Source organism: Thermobia domestica, chromosome 7 (assembly GCF_964235325.1).
Source record: "Thermobia domestica chromosome 7, izTheDome1.hap1.1, whole genome shotgun sequence".
Classification (NCBI taxonomy): Eukaryota; Metazoa; Arthropoda; class Insecta; order Zygentoma; family Lepismatidae; genus Thermobia; species Thermobia domestica.
Genome location: NC_137460.1, coordinates 87324999 through 87349687, shown reverse-complemented (window position 1 = coordinate 87349687; position 24689 = coordinate 87324999). Strand labels below are relative to the sequence as shown.

Genomic DNA, 24689 nt, shown 5'->3' with positions numbered 1-24689 from the left:
GGAAACAGACAGAAAAGATAGTGAACCGTTAAGGGTTAAAGTGGATTGTCCATAGAACCGTCGTGCTACTGTAGATCAATTGGCGAAGGAACTGAAGCATCACTTTCTACAGCCTGTATTGACAATCACAGTCCGTAGTGAGTTACATGACATGGACTTGCGCGATCGGGTTACACGGACGAAACTGCTGATAAGAGAACCATAATGCTTGTAATATATTTGTGTTATTGAACCTAGCACACAGATACACCCAGTAGAGGGGTACGCAGTATTAACTTTATACTGATTTCCCCTCCCCCCTTTACTAATTACAATGGTTCAAGTCTGTAGAAAAATCCTTATACACTTTAATTGATTATTCGGAATTAAATACGCTGAAGTTTTAATACTACTTTTCATTTAAGACCATAGCCTCTTTTATTGTAATTTAATTCCGTTCTACTTAGATTGGTCATTAGCACAGATTGCGAACAAAGAATGCCTCGTGACAACAGACGAACACCCCACCAAAGGCGTGTAACTAGCAAGGATTTTTTAATGAAAAAATACTAAATTTACGAAACACAAAAACAAGTTAACACAATTTCAGTTAATAATAATATGTTCTATACTTATGTTTTTTGTTGGTGCCTGCACGAAGTTACAAATGTAATTCACCACTATTTGCCAATATTTTTCACTTAAATAATTTCAATCTGGAACCATTCAAAGTACACTAATAAGCTTAGTAGTATCTACAAAATAGCGTAGTAAGAGAACCCATTTTACACAATGTTTGTTCCTTACGACGAAACTTTCCTTTCGTACGCTTATCTGTCGTCTAGTCATCGGTAACGAAGGCAGAAACTATCAAAATTGCCACTAGAGAGCAACATCATTGAAGATTACATCCACAAGTACAGCAAGCAGCAAAAGTTCAAAATTATTTAATTTAGTGGAAAAAGAAATATCGATATGTTTTTCAGAAGTATTTAACGAAAACCGTAATGTGATGAATTGAATTTTACATAACACTTAGATAAGAATAATAACATAAGGATGGACCATCATAGTTACACGCTTTAGCATGGATCGCTAATGACTAGAAACCTGTCATTGTTCACCTTATTTCAAACTTTATTGAGCTGTGTTTGTGTGTGGCGGTCACTCAAAGAAGGATATGATCCGTAGTGTCTCCATCTAACCGTGAAACTGGTGGCAACTCTGTGGTACTTTGGGTATGCAGGATCTTAGTTTTCGGTGGGTCTTGCGCTGACGCGTACTGTTGCGTCACTGCTTGAGAGTGTGTCTCCATTTTAGAGGATCATACGCATCCTGTGTCCAGATGTTGAATCCATGCAATAACACCATATACCAGGATAATAATGCGCCTTCGAGCTATACCGGCGTGGTGTAAAGATCAGGATGAAATTGAATAGTTTCCCTGGCTTGAGCATAATTGAAAATCTTTGATACGTTTTGGAGGCACGAATGCAGCGTAGATTTTTGTCTCCATTGTTTGTGACAGAACTGAATTCTGAACTAAACGCGAAATGGTGTAATATTCCATCTGCTGCCGTTCACAATCGTTGTGACCCATTCCATCAGACCTGTTCTGAGGGCGAAAGGCGATCCAACGCCTTATTAATTTGTTAAGTTGCACTTTTCGGGTGTTCCCATTAAATTGATCAGTGTCTGTATTCTCATTATTGAAGAAGACGTTTTTAAATTAATTATGTTGTCATAAACGCAGACCTGGGCAAGAACAAAGGCAATAATCTCCAAAACATTGATTAGTTTACTAAGTAGCATTTTATACTAGCTAGAAAATTACGCAGAGAAATTTATTGCCATTATGTTTTGAAACAAAAAAGGTACGGGCTACCGCACTGAACTTGCTCCCTTACATTCGTTAAATTAACTCATGACATGCTGTAGTTATTATTTAAACTATTTGTGAAATATGAACAAAATTTTAATAGGCGCTCTCGGTTAACTTTGTCAAAAGATAGTTTACTCACGAGTTTTCTCTCTCTCTCTCTCTCTCTCTCTCTCTCTCTCTCTCTCGAAGAATGTTTATGCGATATTGTACGATTATTAATGAAATATAAATAATACAAACATGAGACATCATCGGAAAAATATGTAAATAAATATTTTTTTTTGAAAAAGCTTATCCCTTGTTAAGTTTTGGTGAGAAATCACTCAAGGGTGCTTCGTAGGGTTGTTTACGAAGAATGTCCAAAACCACCTGAGCTGTTTTAGTGAGTCTTCCAAGAGAAATAGTAAAATATTTACTCTCAAGAGTAAACTATGTGTGCATCTATTTTTTTCCTCATAAAGAAAAGCTCATGATACATTATAGAGTCATAAGGTTGTTAACCAAATATTGATTTATGAAATACTAGCATTGATTACCCGCTTCACTAGGTTGAAATAAAAACTTTAAATGCACATTTCCTTTATATATCTCCCACTACTCCAAGCTGCGGTGCTGGATTTGGATTTAGACGGCATTGGAAGTGTCAGTGTTCATCTCAGTGAACCCGAAAACTGCATTCGACACTGATACCGGTCATTTTCGATCATTTTTAAATATCCCCCCTCCGTTAAGTTGTACCGTCAAAGTGAAATGATAAAAAACCACCCCACGCCCGAACCTGATCCATGTGGATATATATATATATATATACCCTTCCCCTACGCTGTACCATCAAAGTGAAATGATAAAAACACTGCCAGACCCGAACCTCATCTATGTTGAAAATTTGATCGAAATTGGTCGGCTGGTTCAAGCGGTGCGAAGTTACAAACATAGTCACTTTCATTTTTATATATATAGATAAACAAAATTGTTAAGTGTCGTTTTCGAAAAATTCACATTTTTAATTGTTCTTTAAACTTTGATTTTGGGCGGGTAGGAAAAAATACATATATATCAAAAATGATAATCCTATAAAAACCTTCAGCTTAAACTTCTGTGTGAATATGTTCAATGATATGGTTTCTAAGCGAATGTGCAGACATTGGGATGAACACATGCAACAATTTTTATTTTTATTTTTACCATCATCATACTTCCTTTCCTATTGTGCCTCGAAATCAAAAAGTGAAAAATTGTGGGTAGCACTGATGAATATTTTTAAACAAAAAGCAGAACATCCAACTTTGTATCCTGTAAGTTGTTTATGTAATTAGTTGTATTCATACATTCTGGCGCAAATAAGTACAAAAAATGTGTATATTTCAGAAAAATCCTGGTACTGTTCGTATCCCTGAAGAGGATCGGGGTCGAGAGAATTTTACCATGGATTTATTTGTGGACCTCGAAAAGTCTTCCATTATATCCCCACATGTTCCCAACATGTGCGTAGAAGCTGGTGAATCTACCTATGCACGAGAAAGTGACTTAAAATTATGGGCTGCCCAGAAAGGTAAGTTTTTGTGTTATTTTTTACGTTAATTCATATCATTCGATCCAAGACGTCTCTGTTTAAAATAATAATTGTTAATTATCTAAAATAGGCGCTTGAAAGGGATTAAGTAGAATATAGTAACGGGATAATGTGTAATAAAATTGTATTTAAATACATAACTCAAGAATAAGCAGTATGGTTAAAGAAACTTACTTGATTATTAAGGTACGATGATGTAGAATTTTGGTGCGAAATCTTCGTGGTTTAATCTCCCCCCCCTCCGACCATGTGAGATTGTGATGGACAGCGAAGGGTTCGGGTGCTTTCGAGGCAGCTCGCGTTTACTTGCATTTTGTTAGATTTATCATCCGTCTCCTTTACAATAAAGGATACTCCTGTGGCTCATTAATATAAAGATTTCCCTTTCACTTAACATCATTTGGTGGAAATATAGATCTGCAAACCTTGCAACTACGGAAAGTGATGGGTTTGAAGGCCAAACAGAGAAGTAGGTGCATTTGTGTTGTGGGAAGAAAACTGGCACGTAATATTGAGACTTGCCAGAAGACATAACAATACCTAGCATTGGTTTGGCTGAAGAAGAGAAATTACAAAAATTTGTTATAAAATATACAGTGAGCATCATTATAAACATTAAGTTCATATGGGTATCAGAATAATAGAAATTGCAGCATTATGAGGCGGTAACACTGAGAATGCTTGTGCTGTTGTCGGTGTGATAGGTGGTCCTCTGGTACGTCACGTGGAGTAGAACGGAGGTGTATGTTGGGCCGGATAGATGCAAAATGGGAAACCTCTCAGAGAGACCCAGTTGTGGGTGCGCGGTTAGTTGACACATGTGTGACTAAGGTGGCCATGAGTTACTTGTGTTGTGAGGAACAGTATACAAGGTAATGACGACCTACAGAATTGATGGCAAAACATCGACGAAGAGTAATAATGAGTAGCAAAACGCCGTAATGACAGGGATCCTCAAACATTGAAAGAATTATTACCAAGAACCGTAGAGCGAATGCGAAACTTAAGCAGCAGCTGGAGCAGCCTATTGTGACAGAATCCGTTGAGATTTGCATAACCTCAACATTCACGGTCATCTGCAATTTCTAACACACGAATCGCCGCCAATAATCTTTTAAAGTTAAGAAAACGTTGTCGAGAACATGCAGAGTGAACTGTCGATGATCAGAAATGCGTCAATGAGTTGTGTTTCATCTTATTTCTAATAACAAGCTGCATTTGTGTATGGCGGCAGCGCAAATAAGCTTACACTCCGAACTGTCTCCTCCGTGCGTGAAACATGACTGTATGTCTGTGATACTGTGGATTGTAATTTTGTTTTGTCCTGTGGTTACACTCATGTTGGCAGTATGTTAAATGACCACGCATATCCTATGGTGCTGGTGTTCTTTCCGGTTAATGACGTAGTTTTTATGATAATGTGCTAATTCATACTACTGGAGCTGTTGAGGCGTGGTTTCGTGAACATAAGGATGAACTACACCCATCTCTTCTGGCCAACACAGTCCCCAGACCTCAACATTATTGAACACCTGTGGCCAGTTCTAGAGTTCAGACTCCGCAGAATATATACTTCAATCTAGTTGATGGAACTTATGAAAAAGTGGAAGATTAGTAGCAGTGCTAGAAATAATGAGGTAGTGGTGAGGAAGAAGTAGAATACTACTACTGCTAATAATAATTATAATAAAAAATTAATGTTTGATTTCCAGTCTGGTTAGCAATTCTGAATTAATAATCCCATTCCGTAAATCTAATTGAAACAAGGGAATTCTTGGAACTTACAGCCTTAGGTCAAGTAATATTTAGGTTTAAATATATGAGTTTACTTGTGAAGGAAAAGGGGTAAGGTTTTGGGACATTTTCTTCCCCATAAAACAGCCAACATTTGACATAAATAAAGATTGAGAAAAAAAAACAAATGAAAATCAATAATTTAGAAATACAGTAAAAAGTAGTAACATGAACTGGCAGTTTTGGGCGCAAGGGGATCTCTCTCTTACAAATGATTTGCATTATTACTTAATATGCGAAACTTTAGCTGATTTACAGTAATTTTTTTTTTTTTTTTTCGGTGAATTCACTCGTTTTTATATCTATTGATTTATTTTATGCTCCATGGCCAAAGCAGATTGGAAGGGTTGAGAGACTTCGAAGCACAAGGATTACTCAGAAAGTGAAATTAAAAGTGAATGATAGTGACATCTGATACAGAGTACTCACCAGAAGCATTAGATTATAAAGCAATGGCAAACATTTTCAGCGGTAAATGCTCGCCATATTAAGTGCATCTTTTAAAAAAATCTGCGTTACTTCAAGAGTATCAAACTTCCACTATTATGACTTAGTAGTGTCTCAAAGAAAGGTTATGACAATAATATGTAGTATATAAAAAAGGTTATGACAATAATATAAAAGTTATAAATTAATAAAATGTGCCTGTCATAAAAAAAATTTTTATGTATAAACTTTTATGCGTTGTTTTTTGGCATAATTAATAAGTATTTATAAAAGGTTATAGCGGTACAGGTTAAGGTTTATTTTGATGAAGTTTTAATGGTCAACTCTGTCTGTTCTAACTAACTGCCAATGAATGACCAAAAACTAATTTATTGTTTATAATTTTATATGTTTATATATTTTGTTTTTGGCTTTTCACCTATATGCAGTTCCTTATTTTGTTTTTATTTATTTAAACATTTTTATTTTTATTTTTAGTTTTTTTTTTTTTTTTTTTTTTTTTGAAAGTTTGTTTACGGAACCTCATCCTGTTTGTTTCTTTTATATTTTTAATTTTGGAAGTTTTAATACACATTAAAATAAAATTATATTACAGTAGCATCCTATTGTATCTGATACTTAATACTTAATGATAGTATCATTAAGTATTTTTAGAAGTAAGTGAGATTATAGGTAAGGTTCTTGAGCATACCTTCGTACTTGCTGAACCTTGTAAGATTTCGAAGAAGAGTAAATGGTAATGTGTTGAGAAATATAATATTACTAAATGTATCTTTGCATTGAATATTGTGCTAACTGATATTTAATTATCCTTTTCAGCAGCTGGTGATATACCCCTTCTTATTTCAGCGGTGAAGAGGTTTCCTCCCGGAACCGTGGCACGATGCGTTGATTCTACAGATTTTTGGAAACCGTGCGTGTGCCATTTTGAAATATGTATAGCATGGTATCCGTGCGACTTAAGATATTGTAAAGGAAAAGATAGTTCAGGGAAGTTAGTAAGTTATCGTTGTGGTATTAAAACTTGCAAGAAATGCCGCCACTTTCAATATTACGTAAAGCAAAAGCAGTTGTGTTTGTGGGACGAATGACCGTTGAAAACATTATATTTTCTGAGACATCAGACTGATAAGATTAGCTGAAAATAAGATTATTATTATACGAAGACTATTTTAGCAGGGTATATGGTGTATTTTTTCTTCTTTCTTCAGTAACTAAACACTATACGAACCATTCATTGTTTGTGTTCATTGTAAATATGAGACCGGTCCAGGAACTGCTAAGACTATTGGCTTCCTACGCGACTTGCCATTTTTGTGAGTGTATATATTTCAGAGTCCTCGCAAAGTATGTTAAATCCAATATTATTTGTGTTTTAATTTAGAATGTTTCGTATAGCGAAACTCGTATTCAGTTTCTATAGCCTGCTCAGAAATAATCACCTGACTTCAAGAAATAATCGTTTACACGAAACCGGTGAAAAGTTCACACAACTAAGGGCTGAACAACGCTTCATTCAGGAGCTTGGAAGCTGCTGGAAAATTAATTGTGGACGTGTCCTATCCAGTCTCCAGCTTTATTTTCTTGAGGAGGGCGGTCTCGAATCTCTCGGCAATCTTGGATGCAAAGAAGTCCGTGATTTCTTCCGCAGGTGTCCCTCATTTGCGATGAATCTCCTACGGAGATAGTTGTCGAGGGAACGAAATAAGCTTAATCTCTTGGCGCAAGATCTGGTAAATATGGCGCATGATACAGTGTCTCCTAGCAAAGTTCCTGAAGGATCTCCCGTGTTCTCTTTGCCATATGTGGCTTGACATTGTCGTTCAAGAACAGCACACCGTTCCGATTCGTCAATGGAGGCGGCTCTGCCGCAATGCACGGTGCACCCTTTGTAACTGCTGAGAGTAGAGAGAGGTCAGCAATAATCACCAGGTAGAAGGAGCTCGTAATGCACCACTTGGCGACAATTCCACCATACTGAAAGGAGAGCCTTTCGTGGGTATAGAGATGGTCTTGAGGTGTGATGAACATGGTCATGCGGCAATAACAAATGTCTGGTATGCTTGGAAGTGTTATAGAAGCCCCACTTTTCGTCACCAGTGAGCAAGCGGTCAAATGTGGGTGTGTTCAGGTGCTGAGTGACCAAGGACAAACAGGCTGTTACTCAATGTTCCTTGTTGGCTGCCTATAATGTATGGGGTACCCACTTGCTTAACTTATGTAACTTCTCTATCCCATGGAGATGCATTCGGACTGTTTCAGCAGAAACATGAAGAAACCTTTCTGCAACTTAATCTCACACGTTAGACCACTGTCCTCGATTGCTGCTTTCAAGGCCTCCAAGGCCTCATCATCCAACATATGGAGTCGTCCACTGCGAGGTCCATCAGAAAAGCTCGTGTTTCCTGAACGGAAGTTCTGGAACCAATACCTGGCGGTGCGTTCGTTCACGGCATTATTACCAAATATCAGGTATGTGCGGCAACTTGTTGCGGCAGCTGACAGACCCACTTTAATGTCATATAACAAACACACTGCTTCGATATCTGCATTTCTCTTCGACACTGGACGAGCCATGACTGCCGTGTATGCGCATCCTGCCTATACTACTGAAAGTCGATAATCAGACTCCCCATCTCTGGACTAGCACGTGCGTCATTTCATATCCTCTCTGTGGACTTCAAAAACGGCTGGAACTTTTTTGATTACCTTGTGGATCAATTTATTCCGTTAATTAGATATTTCCATCCGCACGGAGCGTCCCGGAACTTTTCCCTTACATCTACAATTGAGGCTTGTGGCGTTAGTTTTACGAAGGGTGTCCAGTAAGTTATCTACCTGGACAGGAAGGAATACAGATAGGCTTACCTGGTCATTACTGTTTTTCAGTGTAGTCCCCTTAGAAATCTATGAACCGTCACCACTTCGTGGGCAGCGAAAAAATCCGAGAGAAAAAATAGTCTTTGTCATGGCCTGCAAACCACTGGGAAACAGCCTGTTGGACTTGGATAGACTCCTACGTGCTCTCAGGATCCTGATGGTAGATCCAGGTTTCGTACCCTGTCACCAGTTGAGCCAGGAATTTGTCCTGGTCCTCCTCAGAGAAGTCTATCAAGGCTTGGGACAGCTGCATCCGGCAATTATTCGCTACGCGGCGTAACGCAAAAACTTTGTTCAAGGCCACTTCGTTGCTCCCAATGACCTCAAATTGCGCAGCGGGGTTCCCCACAGTGGTCTTGGCGTACATGTAAGGCGTCATTATGCTCCGGTCCACCGTTCCTGTCTAAGTAGATAACTTATTGGACGACCCTCGTATTCCAAAATTAAAACTACAATTGAAGATATAAAGGAAGGATGTGGTCACGCAGAAAAAAAAAAAAAAAAAAACTTGAAAAACAAGGTAAATCACGTTTCTTACGAATATATGTCCTATAACTTCAATCAGGGACATTTTGCTTGGCCCCTCGTAATGGTCCCTAACGCCTTCGCATTTGATTCGAATGATTCCAGCTCCGATTCCCTGTGGGGACACTTGCTCGAAAATCCTGAGAGAGATTTTCCTCATTCACAACAGGTAAATGCCGGAATGGTTCCAGGCCGCTTCCTTTCTTCCTCTCCAGTTCCCCAGGTAGTGTGTTCGCCGAGAGACCTCATCCTTCATACATGATGGGCTAACATGGCCGTAGATGCCGATAGCCCAGAAATCTAATTTTAGTAGACTTCTTGCAATAGTTTGTTTGTTTTTAATTCTTTTTATTTTAATTTGTTTTCATCAGACTGCTTGACCCAGATCTTTTTACCAGATCGGTTCAAAACGTATCTTTTCAAATTATGGCTCCGAAATGAAGCAATTTTCAATCCGTTATTGTTAGAACTAGTGTGTTGTGATGTAGTCACACACACGAAAAAAGTATATCTAAATAATGGATTAGCGACAGCTGACAGAAGTCTGATTTCATATGCTGTGGCCAGTCCAGTAATTTTCTGTGAATTTACATTGTTATAACTTCAGTTCTTGAAGAAAGAAAAAAAAAAAAGCATTTCAAAAAAGTGAAATGGTAAATATTTTCCGAAGTTCGGTGATATATTTTCGCAGGTGAATATAAAAATAAATAACTAAAGGTGTAAACTTCAGATTCTCTGTGGGAAGAGGAGCTAATAAAAATATTTAAGTCTGCGTACAACTTGTTATTTGCTTGAATTTTTTAATACAGATGCTGATTATTTTTTGTTGGAATAATCATGAAAGATATTTTTTTTTAATAAAAGAAAATCATTGTGACTAAATTTAATAGTATCGCAGATTATGTAGTTGCTTGCTTGTATTTTTTTTAATTTTACGAAGAAAAAATCGTAGTTTTCAAAAGTACGAATTAATTTAATTAACTAAACGAATTATTGGTAATGGGTTCGATTCATAAAGAATGCCTTATAACATTTTTTGATGTCATTGGTGCTGAGGCTATTTCTACGTTGATTTTTATATTATTATTTGCTTTTTTTATAAGAGGAGATTCTAGTTACTTCCCTTCACATTAATTACCTTTTATTAATATGCACAGTCTAGCATACTTTAAAATAACTCAAATCCTGTACTTGATTTTTGAATAGTTTTTCAAAAATGGAAAATAATAACTTTAAGAATAATTTTAAAAGTAAAAAGTGCGAGTGGAGAGGGGATTTTATCCCGATCTTAGTGCCGGTGCTTTAACCCTGCTCTGCTTATTTCATTCCTGTACCAGCCACGTAGAAATATTTTGGCACATTCCAAGTGGGTTGCACATCAACCTCAAAAATACAAATATGTGGCTAGTACAGAATCAACCAGATAGCATAGTGGTAAGTAAAGACCTGGGTTTTAATCGCTTCGTCGAATTTAATTGAATTCATACCTAAACAGGATGTTGTGAATGAAAAACTGGTTGTTGTTTCTTTCGCTTTTCATATATATTGAAAGTAGTTTGTTTTGTCTGTAATTATCAGCGAGATACAACATAGTGCACACGTAATCTACCATGTAATCGCACACAAAAAAATTCATAATCAACATGAGTTCATGAGGCTTTTGTGAAAGTTGTGCAAAGATTTTTTTTTTAAAGAAGTATTATATGTTAAACCAGTTGTAACCCAGCTGGTGTGTCGCGCAGTCCCATTGAGTGTGTCACAGAAGTCATGAATCTTAAGTCAGAAGCTTAAGTTAAAATGAATTTTGAGGATGACTGTGCCAGTGAACGATCATCGCGACAATGTTCAGTACTTTATAACGTATATAATATATACTTTATATACATTCACTACTTTATAAAAGTTTGTAGTTTAATACTATTATAATTTATTATTATTAATAATAAATCAATCAAGTGTGTCACGATGTCTGGGCATTCAGTGGTGTGTGTTATCAGTCAAAAAAAGTCGAAAACCCTGTATTAAACTATTGCATGTATCTATGTTGATTTAACGGCAAACGTAAAAAAATCATTGTAGGCTATTCTGTTTTTTTAAAGCAAAAGCCTCATGTAGTAGCAAGTAAGAATCAAAACTTCCATTATTCTATTGCTTTACATAGGATTCATCCAACTTTGATTTCAACACTAGAGGTTTTTCTTTTAAACTATTCTTCTGTCTCTTCTGAATCTTTATCGCCATATGCGGTAGTTTCAGAGATATATCTATCTAATGTGTCCGTAAAATCACTCGCAGTGCCGTCTAAATTAAACGTAATGGACCGATATAGATTTGAGAAGTGAAGTAAAGCACTAATTTTTCCGTTCATGTGATTTTTTTTCCACATGTGAATATGAAGGGCTAGTTCGATTCCAGACAGTCACACATTTTTCTTCTTTCAAATTCAACCTAATGATTCATGATGATTAGGAATTTTGTACTATCATGTGTGCGTTATTGTCTGTGTACTCGATATTTGTGAAACCCTCATTACGCAGTTTTATATCATGAGGTTCTTTGAATAAGTACAGGAATGCGTTATTTTATATTTGTTTATACATACAAAGTGGTATGAAAAATAGGATTAAGAAAAAAAACTTGCTGCTGAGATGTTAATATAGGTGTTAATTATGTCGTTATAGTTGCAAAATTTCATTCTCATTTCGAAGACGCTAATTCATATTCGAAGAAAATGGAAAGAAAAATATATTTTTATTTTTAAAAAAAGTAATGGAAGTAACTAATATCTCTTAAAATAAAAGTCAATTATTAGAAGTTATAACTTGTGATGTAGCATTGTCGCTGGTTGCCTAACGTTCTTCTTAGAAAGAAGTTTTCCGGTTCTGAAAGTGTAGGACTGTAAGCAGTAATTTTCTGGTGGCCTTAAGCTTTTTACAACTATATATATTGTATGCGTGTATGATGTTTGTGTGTATATGCGCATGCGTAAATTGACAATATGCTGTACAAGTAAAACTATATAAGATGAGTAAGGAAAGTTAGTATGTACACTTAAATTAATGTAAATTTATGAGGTGTTCTAAATAGTGCAGCACACATTTTATTAGCTGATAACACTGTAACGTTTTCTCTGCTTCTCTAACATGAAGATTAAACCTTAACTTAATCGGTGATAAATTAGCATCTGCGTAAATTCTTGTTTCTATTTATTATCCCATTTCAGTGATGATGCTGTATCAGACGGGATCTACAGTTTACGTAGGGATCAGAACATGTAGTCCTCCTGAAGATCGAGTAACGATTTTTCTCTTAGAGAGAAAATAGAATAAAATACAGAGATAAGAATTACATTAATTTTTATCTGAACATTAACTGTATATGTAGCCTTATATTAATTATTATTGGCAATTGAAGTCTGTTTTGTTAGATTACATTAAATAAGCACGAGTTATATCAAAGAATCAAATTTGTCATGAAAATGATACCAGAAAGTTTCTGAAATGTATGGTCAAAAGAAAATGTTCTGCACTTGTAACTGCAAACGAATGACAACCATACAGGGAAGCTTTCAAGGTATGAGATTCCATTAAGAAACGTGCTTCATTAGCCCTGATGTATTTGACTGTAAGATATAACTGAGATTTTCTTAATACAATTAACATCAAAAATTCATACCTTCCACCTGTTTGTTCTATGTAATAACTCTCAAGACAAGTAGACCACTTTGAGTGCAATTTTTAGTGTTTTTCAGAGGATTGCGTCTTATCTAAGTCAAAGGAACCTATACCCAAAGTGGTTTATTCGTTCTAAAATTACTGACAAACTAGTGTATAGAAGAGAGACAGTGAACATTTATTAGCAAGTATACTATGTATATGAGCATGAGCCACTAACATGTTGAATGTTGGGAAAGATGTAGCCGAGCCAAGCCAATAATCGGTCCAGTTTAGTCTAGGAAAATGCCTGCTAATGTTTCTTCCTTGGATTTAACCCATACATGCAGAGAGAGAGAGAGAGAGAGAGAGATAGTTTAAAAAAGTAAAATAACGTTATTGTAGCAGGACGTATTTTTTGATGCAGTATATCACTCTTGCTAAGGGGTCCCGATTAGCTGAATTATCTTTGTTGTATATGCTTCAGACTTCAGTTTGCTGTGGTAGCCCATTCTTAGCCTATGAAACATAAACATTGGATATGAAATTAAATAAATAATAGTTTTATTACTTCAGTGCTGTTACGTTTTCCAGGGAGTAAACAGGAACATAATTTCATTTAACCTAGGGTTACCATATTTCAAAAATGAAAATCCGGGACGTTACTAAATTACGACAATCTCTGAAACGCTTAAAATGAAAAGAAGTGTTATATACTAATTTACTTTCTTTCATTAGATAGAGTTGTTCAAGTATTACCTAATCACATTTTTAATCATTTTAGAAGACCTTCTCTAAATTAAATGTCGACTAAAAGCAGGGAATTCGTGTTACTATTCGGTTCAAAATCTCTTGTCGTCGCGAATTCTGTCGAGGAATTTGAAGCTTAAAATATACAAAACGATAATTATGCCTGTTGTTCTGTATGGCTGGGAAACATGGTCACTTACTCTGAGGGAAGAACATAGACTGAAAGTATTTGAGAACAAGATCCTGAGACGAATATTCGGACCCAAGAGGAACGGGAATGGGGAATGGCGGAAACTTCATAATGAGGAACTACATAGTTTATACGGTTTGCCAACATTGTTAGGGTCGTCAAGTCTAGAAGGCTTAGGTGGGCGGGTCATGTAGCTAGAATGGAAGAAAGTAGAAACGCTTTCAAAGTCTTGACTGGAAGACCAATCGGAAAACGACCATTGGGAAGACCTAGGCGCAGATGGGAGGACAATATTAAGATGGATCTCGCAGAGATTGGAATACAAAGTAGAAACTGGATCCAATTGGCTAAGGATAGAAGTCAGTGGAGAGCTTTTGTGAACGCGGCATTGAACCTCCGGGTTCCATAGGCCATAGAGTTAGTTAGTTAGTTAGTTAGACCTTCTCTTCCCTAGTTAAGAAACGTAAGCAGATGATTTACCACCTTCCCCTGGTAAGCTTTTCTCTCTCTCAGCATCTGTTATGTTTCGTGGCTTCCAGAGGCTGTTTTAGCTCATTCAAGCTATGATGTTTCTTTCACACGTTTTGTCTTTGTGTTGCAGCTTTTTTTTTTTTAAATAGCTTCAACACAAATTAATGTAATTCATTAATGTCAAAGTAGTTAAATCGTAAACTTAATTACATTCGTGTTTTATGTATTCAAGGTTTTGTCAACTTTTGAACTTCTCAACTCATTTGCCATACTAAGAAGTTGAAGAGAATAATAATATACCTAATCCTCTGAAAAAAGCAAACCATAATATTCCCTTTTTTCTTCTTCGCTGAAATCCGGGACATTTAAGCGTCCCAAAAAATATTTTCGGGACGCAGATCTCGATTCCGGGACAAATGGCAACCCTAATTTAACCATTAACTACAATTATGTTGGATTCCATATTGCGATCCTATTATCTATTTTGTGATTATCAGTTAGTGTTTAAAAGTAATGTTACTCTGCAAATAATCTGTCTTCGCATTTTTTTCAAAAAAAAAAAAAAAAAAAAAAAAACTTTAAATATAGAAGAAGTTACAGAGTATTTGGCTTCAATAAAATGTGTGTATGCACTTTGATAATCTTAATTAATATCTTGTATTAAAACTAGTTACCACAGTAAAATTGTCTGTGCTGTATGGTTCTTAAAGGAAGAATATCTTACTTAACTCAGTTTTTTTGGAAGTACGTATACTCATGTTTGTAAGCAAGTATCAAAACATCATACGAATCTATTAGGTATGTCGATAATTGTAATTCAGTTGATAGCACATTTAGAGGTGGTTAAAATTTATAAGTGAGGCATTCAGAAGTTTTGAATGAAAAGTTCTCAGTTAAGTTACGATGCAACTAATTTCTCACAATAGCAAGTGAAGGCTTTGTTCGTATATAAAACCTTCTCAGGTTGAGAATTCTTTCGTTGTGTACCTCCAGTAAAAGCATACACCATACAAAACATGAGCTATCTTTAGTAATAGAGAGACAATTTTAATGGTAAAGGTTCATCTTTGGTGTGATCGGAGGTTGTGTGTGTATGTATCTTTCAACTGTTATTAAAATTTATTTGATTTAGTTTTGTTAACTTTGGAATAAGTGGATTATTTTCTGGTGTTACGCAGAGAATTATGAAGAAGAATATTCTCTAATCGATCGATTTGTTCGTAATTTAAGAACCTGGATGAGAGCATACATACAGCTTCTGTTCGCCACATAACCGCGAAGGTTCAAGGAATTCGTATTGAATTTTGGTATTTGAGGAAAAGACTGCTGAAAGAAGAGAAATGAATGATAAATTGTTGAGTGCGAAATCCAGCTATAATCATTGTATACGTACTTTTAAAGAAATTGATAACTGTTTCAAATTTTCATAATGATATTTCTTGCTACTTCATTAAATGTAAATGTCAAATCTGTGAAGATGATTTTTGTTAATATACCTCGGACAAAGTGATAACGGGTAGAAGAGATACCGCCAGTAATTATGGTGCTATTAAATACTTACGTGTCTGTTCTAATATGACGATGAAACTATTGAGACGAGATGTAAAATCTTTGTGTGTGTGTATTGTGTTAAAGTGATAAATCAATTTCTATATCGTGTTGTAGATAGGATGTGAATGTGACTACGCTTATTTCTCTAGTATGCTGGTGTGAACGTTATTTGTGGAAATAATATTAGGTTTTCCTTAATTTGAAAGTAACTCGTGCATGCCTATATTCTTTCTCTCTTTACAGCAGTGGGGCAAAATAATTGCAGTTGTTTTATTCTGTAAAGTATGTAATATTAAATATGCCAAGAACTATCGATTTGTAATGGATTTCTAATATGTTTCCTGATGCTGTTTTACGTATTACAGCAGAACTTGGAGTAATTCAGTTACTTTTGTACTTTGATTTCAAACAATATATTTTCAAAATGAATGGATTAATAGCATCAGTCTTGATAGTGATAAGACATGGGTATGTATTTATTACCTAACCAGCAATACAAATTAAATACTATTTTGTATATATCCCTTAACCATTTTATTTAAAATATGAATGCTTGATTTTAAGAAAATGGAAGTACTAACCCTCTGTATTAATTACTTTATTTACAATAATAATGGATTGTAAATTGATTCCCTATTCTTAAAACTGCTGCTTCCCTATTCTTAAAAAAAATAAAAAAAACGATACTACAGCTTTGCGTGGTATATTTTTAAATCACAATTAATATTTTAACCAATTCTGTTGTGCATTAACTTGTCATATTGAATATTGAAGCAGTAGATTTCCTGCTTATTGGATAGTGTTCGTATTTAGTGGTTATGGTCTCAGAGTTTGATTTCTGTTGAGGTTCAATAGTTTTCGGCAGTGATTAAGCTTTCTGAAAAAGCGAGAAGATAGGTGATGAAATCCCAAAATAATGGCCGTGGAAGTCATTGTACTGAACCAAACCTCACCCATGTCAACGTGGGCCATTTGCCGGCCAGAGCCTTTACATGACTATAGCGCTACAATTCAGACTTTATTTCAGAAATAAATACACTAATTGATTTTAATATAACAAAGTTAAGTTTATGATCATTTAAATATAGTTTCAGAGTTTGATTTTCCCTAATGGATAATAAATACTAGAATTGTAATCTTATAAAATTTCCATCTAATGGCCGTCCTCAGATTGGTATGCTTCTGAAAGGTAGGAATAAGAATAATACTTTTCTAACATAAAAACTTGGGATAGCAACCGTGAAATGGTTTTGCGCCCTATCATTTCTGAGCCATTAAAAGCCGAAATATTGGATACCCTCGTATTTCAATATTATATAGAAACCTCAGTAATTGCCTCTAAATTTCTAAACTTAATACAAATTAGGTAAGTAGTTATGCGTAACCGTCTGTGAGATGTGCGCATAATAATTGCGAATTTCGATTTAAAATGTTTAACAGCAATCTGCATAATTGTATATTTAAAATATATTTCATATTAAAATTACCAAACGTTCTTAATTAACCAGTATTTAAGAGGTATATATTTTATTATTAAATTTGTATTACTGTAATAGTTATTTTTTTTAATAGTTGAATTTACACTTCCTACATTTTACGTAGATTACTGAAGCATTTAATTAATTGTGTGTTCATGATATTGGCCTAATTCTAGGAGTGACATTTTCTGTAAGAATTGTTTTTCCTCAACATTTTGTATATTGTATCTTATGATGTGTTAGCTCTCTAGTAAGTGTGCCAAGACGATTCATTAATTATATCAGTGAGTCGATTTTGCTTTCAATTTCATTGTATTAATAGCGCTCAGTATTCCGCCTTATTATTGATTTTTATCGTTCGTAACTTTTATTTAGCACACTACTTAACTGGATTACGCAATAATGATCGAAATTGACCGGGAAGGCGTTATATATATATATATATATATATATATATATATATATATATATATATGAAAGACACAAAGGTCCATGCTTAGTTTGTACTGTCAGTCTGTAAATGTCAATGTCAAACGAGGAAATGTATGAAAAGTACTCTTGAATTACGTATAATATAAATGCTGTAAATTATAGATCAATGTGAACATTTGAGAAATTGCTACGGTGATAGAGGCTAAATCGTAATTGTCTGGAATTGTTTTCTAAACAAAGTATTGATTAACAAGCCCGTATCCAGGAAACAGAATTTCTTTTGGAGTAACGCTCCAGTCGCGCTGAGTAACCGCTTCCTGTAAGATTACAGAAGTGAAGCAGTGTAAGGTATGGCCAGCATTTGGATGGATAACTATTGAGGAATGTCAGAGGTTATTTTCAATGCACTGTACGCAGTATTGTGAGAAATGTGGAACGACTTGAATCGAAAGTTTTCAGTCGAGAAAACTATTAAAACTGTAATAGTGCTGACAACTTGTCTTGTTGGCTTAAAATCGCCAATTTAATCCCTTTGCTATGTGAAATTTAGTAAAATGAGAACTTAGGGCTAGGGATGAAGGGAACCCTCCATAGCTTTCCACGGGTACGGTCTTGTTAATTGATTAATAGTACAAGAGTTAAAAAAGAAATTATCTGTTTTAAGGAGTGTTATTTTTGCCGTTATGTAACTTGCTGAATTGTCGCAGATAGAGGTATTTCTGATAGAAGTGCGAACTTACTACTAACAAGAGTGCGAACAAGAGTGGCTTCTGTTAGGTAAACATTAATATGACAATGCTATAAGCAGTAATATATCATGGACCTGGTGGAAAAAGGACATCCCACATTTAGAACTGTTAGAAAAAGGAAAAAAATCTTTCAAGAAAGGTCATAATGTGTGTTTGTAGAAATAATTAATTTCAAAATAAACAAGATTTGGCATAACCCACAAGAGAGAAATTCAACCCACATTTAACAGATGGCAGAGCTTTTGTGGTGTGTAGTAGGCCCTTCAGATACAATTCTATCTTCAAAACCGCGATTTTTTGTGATCCGCCCGCAACATTTTTTACCATTATCTATTTCAGCTTCAGCCTTGAAATATTTATCAAGCATAAAAACAAATCATCGTTATTTATTATTCCGACTCTCTGCTTTTGATCAGTAGTTCAGGTTAATAGTACCCTCGTCTTTCGGTTTTATGGACCTCCGTTTGACGGATATCGGGAGCAATACACAAAATCTGGAGCAGCCGATTTAGTTTGAAAGTTCTGAAAACAAAACAAAAAAATCGAATTTACTGTATATTATGGTGTATACAATGTACGAATATTTTACATTGTCAGATTGGATAGTGTGCATGATTAAAAGTACAGTACTGTATCATTCCTCTTTCTTCCGTAATACAATTGTCAATATTAGCTACTGCAGATGTAGTATCGAGACTTCGACTGAACAATCGACAACATCGGACCGCTATTACCGCCGTTTTGTTCGTTGAAATGAGGGATAAGGGTATTGCCTAAATTAAACAAAAAGCACTAAGTACACAGTAGATATAGCAAGAAGTGCTTGTCTTGCTCTGAACGAAGTCGTATAGAAAAAAAGCTTTAAGTTCGAGCAGTAATTCCAACTCAATCCTCTGTGACGTCACAGTTTGTTCTCATATTCTGAGGAACTCACATAGAGCAAGGATCAGATGTTAAACTTGGCGTCCAAAACTAGTGGCAGACAGGCCGGTAGCCAGCCCCAAAATGTAGGGGGTCCGCCCCCTAGACCAGTACACTGCTAACACTTATTTCATTCCATTTCGCTATGTCGATCCTTCACGTACTTTCTTACAACACTTCTCCTACGTCAAACATCGGTCTGTTGGAAATGACTAACATTGAGGAATATATATATATATATATATATTCGATTGCGAGTCTTTGACTATGTCAGGTTACATGGCGGTAAAAATATTCAATTGGAATCAAAATAGTTCGGTCTTGGAGTCATAAAAAGCTAACTGTGTTGTTATACATTAACTGATGCATGTCTGTGTTGGGAGATAATTAATATTTGTGTATAAATACACACTTTTCTACCTTTTGAAATAATGTCACCAATTATCTATGGGAAAAGAAGAGTACAAGTTTTCAGTTAAATGTGATTACAGAGAGACTGTATGTGTGGGTCTATATGTATGTGTACATATATAATTAAACTTGATGTTTCTATTGTAAATGTTGCATGTAGGTCGCATTTAGAATAAGGATTTATAAGCTGGATAGTTTTGTAACACAGTTTACAGCATTAAATGAAATAATTCTGTTTTTCTTCAACATTATCATCTCAACTTTAATTTACATGAAATGTTAATTGTGAATTTTAGATAGATATTTATGATAAATAATCGATTGTAATTACTGGTATTTCTTATCTGACCACTTCTGAAATGGAAGACTTATCTCCAAATCAATTGTTAATGTAAGTCTCATTTGTGTCATAGGTTTGTCATTATTACTGAAGTCTTTTCCTCTCCTTTAGTGTACAAAAGCACAATCATGTGAATTAACAATAGACTAACAAGCTGAAGAACTTTTCGATACATAGTATGTATTGCAAGCCATAGTAGGAGTTTCTTTTTCATACTTCATATTTTCGATATATATATTCGAAAAACAATCTACGAACATGGTACTTATCAGAATAATTCAGTATATATCGAACATACTGAATTCAACACACACATACACACACACACACACACACACATATATATATATATATATATATATATATATATATATATATATATATATATATATATTCTGTAAAAATATTTGAAACTTAGTCTGGGTTTCCAAGCAGTACAGATCATTTTTAACCATTCTTTTCTTTCTGTTTCTATCTAAACATAAAACACAATACTTGATTTGTGACCAGTCATGCCGTAGTTTCGCCACTTAATTTGTGAAAAATTTATCTTGCTAGTGTTTGTAAGAATTCTTATTACATATTGTATCATTTCCATACATTCGAAAAGGGCATTTGGAATTCATGGCAACCCCATAATATTTGAAATATTTGAATTTTAGTGAAACTGTTCAAACGAACAGGTAACTATTTTAATGAAACTATTATGTAAAATAGCGTTTCTGTTTTGATCGCACCTATAGTAATTGTATTTATTTTTTAAAGTTCCAGCTCATAAATCCTTTCATTCAAATACGGCCAGAGTATATACGTTATAGTACATAGTGCTTTACAAACTTTTGTAACATTCATGATTGTTTTAGCCAGTGTCGAAAGGAAAAAAAATATTGAAAAAATTATTTTGACAGATGAATTTGAATAAATTTATATATTTATATTATCATTACATTGTTTACATTCTTTTATGTGTAGCGAGTAGAACACTTGTAACCTTTATTTTTACTTTTTGGAAGTACTGTACAGAGGGTTGTTTCAAATTTGTAATGGAGAATTCGATAGCCAGGAAGCAGCACACGTGAACACGTCCGAGAAGTTATTGCAAGTAATCGAAAATATTGTGTGTTGACTTGCAGGGACAACGGGTGTTGGGTGTGAGAGTGGTCATATGCCTCCGAAAATTATGGTATTTTGGTATGGCTACATTTGTACCCTGTCTGACATTAGTTACAGTTATAGCCAGTAAATAAGCAGAGTGTATGGCAAAAAGTTTGTGTCAAAAGAAGGAATCAGTACTGTGTTGACTAGCAAGAAAACTGATACTTTTTTTAATGCTGGCCTCTCTAATAGTGGGCATCGTAGAGAACAGAGGTCGGGGCATACTCTCGATGAAATGAAAAAAAGCGCATTCCGTGGTGCCTTGTGAGAACCACTCTCAAAGAACAATAACAAGGGCACCAATTCCTTCGTTATGTGGGTTTTCTCGGGGTTCTCCCTCCTCCCAATTTCTTCATTTCACCATTTCATTAATTTCACATTATCACCGTCTCCTTTAACCTAGCCGACATAACCCTGGGACGTAAAACTTGAAGATTTCATTTTTTCAACGTTCCTTCGTGACCGTAATTCGCATAATTGTGCAAGATTTATGATTGATAAAGAAGGGTCGAGTTCATTCTATGTACCTCAGATATCATGGAGAGGACGATGAACAATCGAGAGTTGTACAGATGCCATCTTACAGAAGACAGGTGGAAGTTCGTAGTAACTCTGGACGAGGTATAGATGTATCTGACAGAATGTGATAAAAAGAAAGCCATCTTCTGACATGACCATGATTTCCAGAGATATTTCTGACTGTGTGTGTGAATGTACGGAAAGATTCCACGCTACTTTATAGTTTTCGGTGTTAATGCCTTATTGGGAAGCTTGTATTACGCATTATGGATAAAAAGGTTAAACTAATGCAGAGTTTTTTACCCAAATTCCCGTGCCGTGATATTCCATCCCTTGGTAGAGCGCTCACGTTTGGTGCGTTTCGTGAAGCCCTGATTCGTTCCCAGTTCCCGATAAATGGGCTTTGTAGTGGATAAACATTATGTGCGTGGGTTTTCTCGGGGTTTACCGTTTCCATCCCTTTCATCATTACCATCCAACTCATCATTGTCTCCCTTCTTCGCATAATCGTGTGCCATTAACTAAAATGAAAAACGTGGATTTCCTTTGTTGAAAAGTGTGTTCCTCGTCAACAGCCACCCACACAGTTTACAGGAAGAATGGAACAGAATATATATATATATATATATGCCATAAACCTGAAAGAACCTTCTGTATTTACGGTCATGAAATATTCTTAAAAGCGTTTGTGCCCCACTTCGAAATCAAAAATTGCAACTGTTTCGAATGGACTAAGCATTTTGGTCTCGAAGAGATATTTACTTCTGTCAGGGTGGAATCAGTTAAGAACCAGTTCTTAACGAATGGTTCACAACCAAAGACTAGGTAATTGAAGATTCCCTCTAGGATTCCAAAATTTGACTGTTCACTAATTTCGCATGCTATTTTCGAGTGTTGCTTTCAGTTGTGTCTAATTGTTGAATTGAGAACACCCATCTAATAAAAGGATTGACAATTCTCCTGGACATCCCTGTATTATTTTTTTAACAAAATTTTTCAATGCCGCCTTCTCGCCTCTTCCCCCCCCCCCCTTTCTTAGGTGTATTATTCCGCTGCTTTGTTTAATTTTCTTCCAAGAGGAACAGCATAGTAATATACCCAACTTGAAAGTGTGGAATTCAGTTATATAGATTTTCATTTTAAAGGGCGTTTTTTAATTTGAGCTAGGGAATTTTGCGGTGAAAAAAATCCTATAAGCTTTCTTATTCGATAGAAAACGCCATTTTCAAAACTGTGTTCAATAGAGCACTGAAGCTTAAAAAAAAAAAAAAAAAAAAAAAAACTAAAGTGTATTCAACGTAAGAACCACACCTGAGATAAACAAAACAGTTTGTATCAGTCCGCGTGAAGCACGTGCTTCACGGCGAGATTTCTGCTTCGGTCAGCTGTTCTTTTTCCGTGCGTTCCTCGATCTCAAAAGCAAGATATATCTCAGTTATAAAGCAAGCATAGCTAGAAGGTAATTTCGGGGAGGGGTGTTCCTTGTTTTCCAGCAGTTTATTGAACACGTTTAAAACAATTCGCTTTTCCCCGCTCTTCAATGGTTTTCCTTTTCGATGTTTCATATCTTGACACTGAACAGAAGCACTACATGTAGCCGCCATGTTTTCAAATTGTAAGGTGACTGCAGGGGGGCGGGACTTAAAATGACTGTTACAATCTCTGCGTTTCTTAAGGACAGCCATTACACTTTTTTAAAAACGTTTTTTCTTTATTGTGGTTGTTAAGAGCAATTCAAAATATATTAAATTTGTACCGAAACATATTATATAAATGTTTATTCTCTACTACATTTACTATCTACTCTCTCTCTCAAGTGTTTAACATTTGTTGTTATAGATACTTATCGGTTTGCATGTTAGCAACACTGTGACGATTTTTTTTTTTTTTTTCTCGATAACAGAAGGTAAAAATCACAGAATATGGCATATATTTTGTCAGTAATTTGTAGTAGTATATTTTGCACCGTGAATATTTTTTCGTCTCGTCTAATAAATGTGTGAAGTTAATTATACGAAACAATGTGAAAAAATTGTTGCTCTCTTTAACCAATTACAAATAAGCAATTACGTCAATCACGGAACTATATTTATAACTCCAGCCAATTCCATTTTATTGTAGTACGTCATTTGTTTATCCCAAGTGTGTTTCTTACATTGAATATACTTTAGCAGCACTTATATGACAAATGAAGATCAATGTGATGCGCAAACTTGCAGTGAATTTCCCAAATTTTGAACTTGAATTTGTTTAAATGCCTTTAGGCCAATTTGACTTAGGTCGTGAATTTCGCAAAGGAGCAGATCGAGATCTGGGAGTACAGGAGCCTTCATCAAGCAGTTGATAGAAAACGGCTGAATATGATGATATACGAGGGTTACTACGAAAGTTTTGAAATACGCATTGTTATGGCACAGTATTTGAATTCCAATAATTGCGTTCGGTAGTGGTATCCAGAGCGAAGAAAGTTTCAACCCGCCTCGCTTATCGGCGTGGCCGTATCGCCTTCACTTGTTTGTTGATGGGAGCAGTATTCGGCTGTCTAGAATGGAGCTCGAAAGGGAACATTTTCAGGCAATGATCCTTTACGATTTCAAAAGTGGTTTGAACGACACACAAATCCTTGACCGTTTGCAGGGGGCATTTGGGGACCTTGCTCCTCGTGCTACAATTTTTCGGTGGTTTGGTGAATTCAGAAGAGGCCGGACATCGCTTAAAGATGAAGTGAGAGCTGGACGTCCGGCTACAGCTGTCTCAGATAAAAACATTGCAGCTGTGGAACAAATGATTCGAGAAAATCCTCGGACAACTTTCAAGGACATTGAATCTACAGTGAACATTGGATCGCCAACAATAAAAAAAAAATCTTCATCTTCGGCTCAGGAAAGTTTCATCTCGTTGGTTGCCTCACACTTTGAGCGAACAGCAGAAGCGCATGCGTGTGGATTGGTGTGAAGAAATGCTTGCAAGATTTGATGGAGGCAATTCT

The 24689-nt window shown here is 35.5% G+C and overlaps 1 protein-coding gene across 2 annotated transcripts in view; it reads left to right on the top strand.

The window, feature by feature from the left end:
- The window catches only part of LOC145690268 (out at first protein-like), a 32957-nt gene extending 9970 nt beyond the window's left edge, over positions 1–22987 (top strand). Inside the window, exons 4-5 of one of the 2 annotated variants that reach the window (XM_081764999.1) lie at positions 3230–3413; positions 6498–22987. In XM_081764999.1, coding sequence (XP_081621125.1) covers positions 3230–3413; positions 6498–6766 — 453 coding nt within the window. In that variant the 3' untranslated portion in view covers positions 6767–22987. Of the gene's footprint in view, positions 1–3229; positions 3414–6494 lie in introns of both variants that reach the window. The other variant, XM_081764998.1, reaches the window with a different exon arrangement.
- Positions 22988–24689: the final 1702 nt, after the last annotated feature.